Below are 8,955 nucleotides of genomic sequence, written 5' to 3' on the forward strand. Positions count from 1 at the left end.
GAAAATTAAATTCGCAATAAAAACAGAATAAAAAGAAGACGAGCGCTCCCCGTGAAAGCTTAGTAATCGATGAATCTACCTGGACGCAATTTACCCTCCAACTCGTCACCCATCTGCACCGAAAATAACGAGCCACCCAGAATTAGACAGGACATAAATTCTATCGAAACGGACACGCGTGTTTTATGGATTACGATGTAGCACAGGGGTGCTGTGAGAAAACACGTAATCGCATGTAAGTCCTAACCGCAACGTTACAGGGGGTTTTTACCCCCGATCAGCTACCGTGTCCCTCCCTTTTCCCAGTGCCCGTTACCCAGAAGTTGTTGTAACAGGAAACAGCTGCCGGTTTTTCGAAAGGACACTTTTCTGACGATTTCGTGAGCGTCCCCTTTTTTTTCAAGCGACGCGACGCCACTCTCCGTTCAGACGTGTTTTCTCTAGCCGTCTGGGTTTCCAGTTTCCAGGGCGATCCAGCTATTGGCCCCGTAGCGGCTCCGTTCGCGCTTAATTAACCGTAACGCGGTCCTCGTAGCTCGTAACGCCCCGACGTACGCTTTTTCTCCCTTGCACCGGTGGTGACTCTCGAGTGCAAGGCATCGTATTGTTGCCGGAGCAGGAAGCGGGAGGAGAGGAGAGCAGCAGCACCGGCTGCACGGGACACACCGAGTAATGATGTACACGCGTGCTTACGCTAATAATGATCTTTTGTTTCTCGGCCTCTTTGCAGATTTTTAAGGAAGATATTTAATACTGATAACGCCCGGGATTTATTGCCAGCCGGCAGAGGATGTCGGAGATAAACGCGCCCCTCCGAGAGCCAGCCTCGAACAGAGACAGGCTTTTTCCCTGCTTTCCTGCGAGCCACCGTTAACGACCAAGAAAATGGAATATTCTTCTCATTAATGGTGCGTGCAATATAGCTTCGCCTCAATTAACGCGTTTATTGTCTCGATGCTTGATGATCGACTCCATAAATTTTGCGTAATTAAAAAAAGTAAGAAGATTTCTTTGAATAACGTTAGTATTATACTTTAGAATGATATTTAAATGGTAGAAGGCATCTTCTCTCGTGAATAAATCACACGTAAAAGTGGAGCTACTTACGGGTACGTAAATCAGTCGCCAGGTTTTTCCCGCTTACCATCCTCGCGGCGTTTTCGCGCTTTTTCGCAACGATGGACGATGAACGCGCGTGTTCACGCATACCGTACCGTTTCGCGGGAACTAAGAGGAGCGTTCTTTGATCCAGCCAGGCCGTGGAACGCGAAACACGTGGTAACAGGAAGAAGGCGTCCCGCAACTTCATGGAGATATTTACGCGCTGTCCGCGCACTCGTAAACGTCAACGCGGTGTCTCGCGTCTCGTTTTTCTCGCGCATAGCGTCGCTGACGCGACGCCACTACGGCCCGTTAGCCTTTAATGATGAATAATTAATTTGCCACTCGTTAAGCCACGCTCCACCTCCTCCTTAAGTACGCGCGCTCGGTTTCACGTTGTTTCGTAACCGATCTGATCGATTCGTTTAATGACGATCATTTAATTACGTTCCTGTTTTATCTTAATCGTTATATTAATTAATGATTAAATTTCGGAAATGTAATGAAGGCAAATAAGGAATAAAAAAATTACCGTTAATTAAATTTTAAATTGGGGTTAAACGAAAACCTGATCCTTATTATGTTGATAGTGTACGCGTTTCGTGACTCCAAGGTATAAGACACTTGGAAATATATAGATTCAGCGTGAAATTTTCAATTTTCCCAGATCAAAGGTGTTGCTTTGAAGCGACGATTCGTGGCGAGTAATGGTGGCAAATATAAGAGATTACGCACTCTAGATCCGTAAGGTTATCTCGTAACGCGAGCTTATTTACAGCGTAACATTCGACTTCCGTGCAATTTGCCTACAGCGTGGATTAAATGGATTTCAAATCGCTTCCCATCTTCCGCGCTGAACTGAAACTTTTCGAGCTTAAACAGGTCGACAGGGAAAGGTTGTTTACGATGAAACCATTAAAGCTACGGTGTTTATTACGTTTCGTATGTGGCCGTTGTTGTTTCCAAAGAGTTGCGAGCAAAGCGTTTCTTTGTTTCCGCGTGATCCGAGATGGCAGTCGGTTATTTCCCCGAATCGGGTAGCAAATTCTCAATCTTCGGTACGAAGGGTACTAGTTTCCTGAGGGAAACCGTTGATTTGTGGCCGCTGCAAATCGATGTTGCCATAATACACGGAGCTATAAAGCGCCACGAAACCGAGCTACCGAGAGGATAATAGGAACCTCCGGTGGTTTTTCAAAAACGAACTTCCCGGCCGCGTGTACGCCGGCAATTTAATAACGGTACCGAGGCCGTGTTAAAGTGTAACGGTTTTACGATATCTACACCGAGTGAAATGAAGATTTTCGACGTAACCTGCCAACCAGCACTCTAATTTCATTCCACCCTGTTCTTAACGCTCGACTCGCTAAGTCCATCATTTTCGCGCAATTAATAAATTAATAATAACGTGCGAAGAGGAATAATCTTATCAAAGTATACCTTCAATTATTAGCTGCACTGTAATTTTACAAATTAATGGTGAACAGTAATTAGCATATTCAAGAATTCATTTTTACACCTGATATAATAACGCCAGAGTGCAAAAATTATGAGAAATTTATTCTACTTAAAATCATGAACGTTCAAAGGGTAGAAAATTGACAGGCAAGAATCAAGACGATTTCAAATGATAGGACGAACACTGAGCCTATTGGTATTAAGAATTCTTGTGGATGGTGTCACAAGTCACAGCACTCTGACAACTGGCCATTCATTAAGTTTACTCGTGCATGCCAGTGTACGTGACTTACTGGACGGAATAATTGGACTCGCGTTAAAGCAACGGAGTGGAGGATTTCGCGACGCTGCTTTCCCAACTTCTCGGAAGACCGACTCTTAAAGAGTCAACCAGTTCTTATTGGCCTCGCTTTTTCGACGCCTGTTCTCGGATTGTTCGTTGAAATCATTTTTCGCGCCGGCTAAAAATAACGAACGAACAAAAGTAACCTCACGAAAGTGTCCTTCAAAAATAATCAATACGTCGTTTTGGATAGTAATGTGTCACTTTTGCAGTTGACAGGTGATTGTAATTACGAAACATTTTTCTTTTTGGCAAGATACATTTTTTTAAAATGGAAACTCGTTTTATAAGTATTCCGATACGAACGCGAGTAATCATCTGTGAGATATCGGCGATACCGGCGCTGTTATCTTGAAATATTAGGTACAATTTAATACTTTGTCAACACGCTGGTGTGGCGCGAGAATTAACTATCTGGTCGGTCAAAAATGCGACAGGACGTGTTACTCGTGCGTTCGAGAGCAAGTATGTAGAATACGAAACCGTAAGCGTACGATAACCAGAAATACTTATTGCACGGGTACGTTCCATGCCTTCCTGAACTCGATAGAATCGTCTAGCCGCGCACGAGAGAGACTAGAGAGTTCAATAATCTGCCGCGGCAGATCTCCTCGCCCCGGCATTGAAGTCTCCAGCGGCGCACCAGCATCTGCTGCCACCATACCAACTCTGTTGCCGTTATTTCGCGAAAAATCTTTACGTTATCTATTAAATCAACTATTTTTATGAAATTAGTAAACAATAGACGATAAAGAATTATCCTTTTATTAGGTAAAATGCAAAAAAATGTGTTGGAAATATTTTGTGTACTAAAAAGTTACTTTAACGCGTTCAAGGAGTTGCATAATCATTCTTAATACGTTTCTTCATGATTCTAAAGAGAAATTCTATCATCTAAAACACAAGGAGGTAGTAAACGTCAGCGCTGCCGTGTTTTAACTGAACAGTAGAGAATATACTCTTTCCACCGGTAGAACTCGTGGAAACAGATTTATGATAATCAAGGAGCCACTGGTTTTCATGCTTCACCGACAACTCTTTTTCTCCTTCTTTCAACTTTGTTTTCTTTTTTCTTTTTTACGTCCGATTCCTTAAAGCGAATTTCGATTTTCCAATAAGCGGTCAAGATTTACAGCCCTCCGAGAGCACGTTCTCTCGCGCACCAGAGAACTCCTCTTTCCTGCGCTTCTTTTCACCCTCTTTTTTCCTCCCTTTTCTTTCTCTCTCTCTCTCTCTCTCTCGTTTTGCTCACCACACGCGTTACTTCCTTTTCGATTTTTTTTCCGGGCGCAGGACGTGTTTTTTACTGCCCTCCGTACGTCCCACGAAGAAGACAGTCTGACAACGTCCTTCTCCTTCGCGAAATGAATTCTCACACGTACGGGCACGCACACGCTCGACGGGCCACCTCGTCCTGGCTGCAAGTAATGCATGCGCGACTTCAAACCGATCGTCAAAGTCAGCCGGACGTTGGGCCCTTATACGAGAGAGGAGAATAGGGTGGCCGGATTTTGTTGGACGACGCACACGCATACTTTTGCACCAGGGGGAAAACTTGAATACGCGTACAAACATTTCGAACAGTGCGCGGTTAAAAAGTTACGAGACTTTTCCCTGACTCCCGTCAAAAATTTTCGACAGGAGTTTTCAAATTTTCCTCCACGTTTCTGCTACAATTTAACCCTGCTACATCGCTTTAAGATCGCCAGGCAGACGTTTTACGTTTTACGAGCTCGTTGGATGCACCTTTAGCATGTCGAACCTGCAAAACGACCGGCAAAATATTCCAAACGACCGAGAAAATTACGCGTCAAGCAGGTTTTTCGCGATCGTTGAAAAAACGTGCCGCGTCGATTATAATGTTGACGCGAATCGCGAGCTTGTTCTGGTCCACGCGAATCAAAGTATCGCGAAGTAAGGAAATTACTGATGGAAAAGAAATTGCTCGACTAACAAGCCACGTATAAGGACACCGTTTCCTCTCGCGGCAAGAAGAAAGGACGCACCTGAACAACCCGAGAACGAACCGATTCTTGACAGTTTGTTTTTTCTTAACGCAAAATCTAAATCGACTTTACACGGGATTTTCGTGTGTCGTTGATACACGATCATTTCTCACCGTTGATTCGCACGTGAATCAAGAGGCTCGAAAAACAGCAGAAAAATACCGTGACAAATTAGATTAACCACAGGTAATGTAGATTTAATTGGCAGCGTGGTGAATCGGGTCTGCCGGTTCGGTTTGACGAGCGGGGCACACTGGATTTTGCCCGCCTTCCCGAGCAGGAAGCAACCGCGAGAACGCTTATAGATTTTTTCACCAGATAGAGTAACGAGGCTCGTTACGCGATCAGATTTACACATTCCGCGTGAAATTACGGCGACGAGTAACGTAAATCGGTTCAATGCGATTTTTATTTCTCTCACTTTCTTCAGGAACAACTTTCCGCTTAACGATTCAATATTAACTTTTCTTACAATTCTATTTCCTTTACCACTTGTAACTCCATTAAAGAACAAACGTAGTAGATCTCGTTATTCTGTAGCTGTCGCGACACTCAAGTAGCCATTAAAAATATCATAAAGAAACGGTTTAAAGTAGAAGCGTCGTGCGCGAGGTAAAAAGAAGTTGACACGGTACGACGTATCGTAGAAGCAGTTAGGCAAACACGAACAATCCCCGGCGAGAAGAAATTGATCGGTAGGATGCAATTTCCCGTCTGCTTGGCTGCTGGAAATCGTCGTTTCTTAGGCTTTTATCGTCGACGATTTGGACGAGGAAGAAGCTCGACGGAACGATCTCCACCGGGCTCGGCCCATTTCGTGGGCGCATTAAAGCGAGCTCGACGTCGCGATGCACCCTGTAATTTTGGCAGACGCGATACCACGGCCCCGACGCCGATAAAAGCTCCGCCGGAAGCGAGGCAAGCGGAGGGCCGTTACTCAAAAGCGACGACGCCGCGGGAAATCGATTGCCCGGCGACGACTTTCAAACGCTTTGGCATCGGAGCCAATTCGTAACGCGTTCGCGCACGAAAATCTGTTGGCATTCTTCAATGACCACGTGGGAAATATCATTTTACGTTCTTTTTTTATTTTTGTGTGTTCACCCAAGAAATAAAAGGAAGTACACTTACATGGAATTGGTGGTGTTCCAATACATGTTGATCGTCTTCGCGCAATTGCTCACAGTCGAGAGTAGAACCGTTTGCAAGCAGACGAGGAACATCAGAGTTACAAAGGACGTGGAAACCATGGTAAATACGTGGACGAACGAGCAGCGCGCACCGCGTCACCACCGTTCACCGAGATACAACAAGCAACAACAACAAGAACAACAACGACGACGACACCTGCACCTTTGTTGCTGTCGTCCACAACCACCTTCCACCACCGTTGCACACACACCACATCCACGCTTCACTTTCTCCGTGTTTAGATCGCCTGTTCTAATTCCTATTTTCTCTTTTTCTATGTTTCTCTTTCAGATGATCAAACGTATGATTCCGCGTATCCTATTTTCTTTCTTCGCTCGAATGTTATCCTTCAAGTTTTCCGTACACCAAGTAAACACACTTTCCGTACACTATCGGCTCGCGTCTTCGAGCTGAACGATTAAACGAAAGATACGTTGTCTTCGATGGAATTGATCGGCGATCGGTTAGAATCGACGACGATTCTCCGGTGTTCTGCTGTTTCCATACACGTCCATCGAGCTACGCGTTCCATGGGTCCACCCCGTGTTTCGCTCACCTGGAGTGCACCTTGCTAGCCCTCTCATTGGTGAAATATTTTTCAGCGATCCGATCACAGCGACGACAAACCATCGACGAGAGATATTTTCCGAGAGGTTCGCATCGGAGACACGATTATTTTTTCGCGACGAATTCACCGATCAACGGTGGCTGGCGTTTCGCAGCGAGAACAGTATCCGACGCTCGGCGACGGGATCACGCGAACCATCGAACAACCGTGAACTTGCTAACCATCTTTGAAAACGATACGATGTCGAAAGAACTTTCTTTATCACCAAATTCTACGAAACGTTTCTCACCACCGAAACAAAATATAAAGAAAATTTCTCGGAGACACTGAATTTCGGAGCACCAGTCCTCGTACGCGATGTTGACGTTCCAGCAGGAACTTGTAAGGAGATACTAAGATCGTTCGGGATCGCAGCGAGGAATCTCACAGGACGAGGCACAAGAAAGCTAGCGAAACAGAGCGGTATCCTTCTCGCCTGGAGCACACCCCCGTACTTTCTCACGCACTTGCGATTCGCACGGGTCGCTTAGCCAGCCAAACGGAGCGACGCTTTCTCACTGTCCACCACGCGTAAGAATCTCCACGGCGAAGGTTCGAATCGGTATAACAAGAGGAAAAACTATCGTTCCTTCTTCTGGTCGCGTGTCGATGCCGCGTTATCCGTGTTAAGAAACTACGACGAGGATGATCGTCGAGTACACGAGCTACGTCGAGACGAGCTCCGTGAACGCAGAGAACACTACCTTCCTACTCGGTGTCGCGGACGCGTCTGTCGGCCGAGCCGAGTGTCGCGGCCGTTCGTCTCGCGTCGGCAGACTCGAACGGCGACCGGGGGTGTCGGGGAGTGCCGAACACCGGCGGAAACGGACGAAGCCCGAGGATGCTCGTTCCCTCCGTGGGCTCGTCGACGTGTCTTGGCTGACTCGTCGGCTACGCGGTATTACGCCGCCTGCTCGCGAGACGCGAGTTTCCGAGTGGCTCTCCCTAGCCGTCGCGCCTTCCCGTCGCTCGTTCCGTTCGAACCGAGGCTCGAAGCTCGAGAGTGCGGATACGACACAAGTGCTGGAACGCGATGCGAGATCCTCGTTTCTCGCACGGTGGATTCGTCGCCTTTTCGTTTACTCTTCGTTGTTCGACGACGCAGGAGAAAAAGGTTGACGAGCCTGGCTCCGATACCGAACGAAGTTCCAGCGTTTTCGTTTAGATGTCTGCGGTATATACATATTACGGAGTTCGTGATACACTGGAAGATGCAGATTTCCGGCGAAGTGATTATACGATCGTAGTTTGCCCCCGCGGACCGTGAACGTGAGAGCATTTGGTCGAAGCGCGAAGGAGAGGCGTGAATTTCGCTCGAGTTTCATCGCAAGCGAAATCACGAGGTGCGGGGAATTGGATTTTTTTAAAAGCAATTTTCGCGAGGGAATTACATTCCGCGATGTGGGCTTTATTCATCGCGTGTCGTGTTTGCCCGAACGGTCCAGTTTTTCGATCCGATCGAGCGCCATTAAACGAATTCGGGTAATTACGCGTCGCGGCTAAGACGCGTAATTCCTTGCTCGAATCCCTGCCCTATCGTGTCAGCCGTTCGATCAATTTTACATTACACTATGGATCTCACAAAGAATCAGCCAAACTTTTTTCTCGTTTTTCTGATCGGATCGATAAAGCGGCGTTTGCTTGAAAATCGATAGAAATTCGCAAGTCATAATTTTCGCAAAAATGATCGCCTCCAAACAAGCCACCTAATTGACTTTCGATCGAGAAATCTGGCGGTTGACGTTAATCAAGAAGATAGGCGGACGTTTAACGAATTTATCCAATTTCAGAGAAGACAGTTTGACGCTCATTAAGAAAAGCAAGCAGCAGTGATAAACGGTGCGGCGTGGCTCCGCTCGAAATTGCGAAACTCGCGTGGAATTTAATTTTCAGGGCGCGAACGCGACGGCCGGTTGAACATTGTTTCCATCGAGTTGGAGCTGCACTGATTACACAACCGTCCCTTAAGCCTCATTACCGTCACTGAAAATTTCCATACGGTTCAGCAGATCGGCGTGCGAGCACCACGAACCGCTGCAGAAGGCGCGTCCGGATCACGATTCGCCTCGAGTCCTTCGCGAGCTACGAATTAGCGTTCCTCGTCCTTTTCTTTTCCCGGCTGTACGGTTACATTTAACACAGTCGGAGTGCTTTCTTTTCAATTCGTTTCCTGTTTCAATTCGAACGAAAGCTTTCGCTCGTTGCTCGTCGAACGCGACGTTTCGATTCATCTCTCTAAATACGTGGCC

The 8,955-nt window shown here is 46.6% G+C and overlaps 1 protein-coding gene across 1 annotated transcript in view; it reads right to left on the minus strand.

Annotated features, from left to right (window-relative positions):
• LOC114873542 (ephrin-B2) overlaps window positions 1-7,424 on the minus strand; it is a 50,195-nt gene extending 42,771 nt beyond the window's left edge. Inside the window, exon 1 of the mRNA XM_029181964.2 lies at window positions 6,040-7,424. Coding sequence (XP_029037797.1) covers window positions 6,040-6,158 — 119 coding nt within the window. The 5' untranslated portion in view covers window positions 6,159-7,424. The remainder of the gene's footprint in view (window positions 1-6,039) is intronic.
• Between the last annotated feature and the right edge of the window lie 1,531 nt (window positions 7,425-8,955).

This window comes from Osmia bicornis, chromosome 1, assembly GCF_907164935.1.
Source record: "Osmia bicornis bicornis chromosome 1, iOsmBic2.1, whole genome shotgun sequence".
NCBI lineage: Eukaryota > Metazoa > Arthropoda > Insecta > Hymenoptera > Megachilidae > Osmia > Osmia bicornis.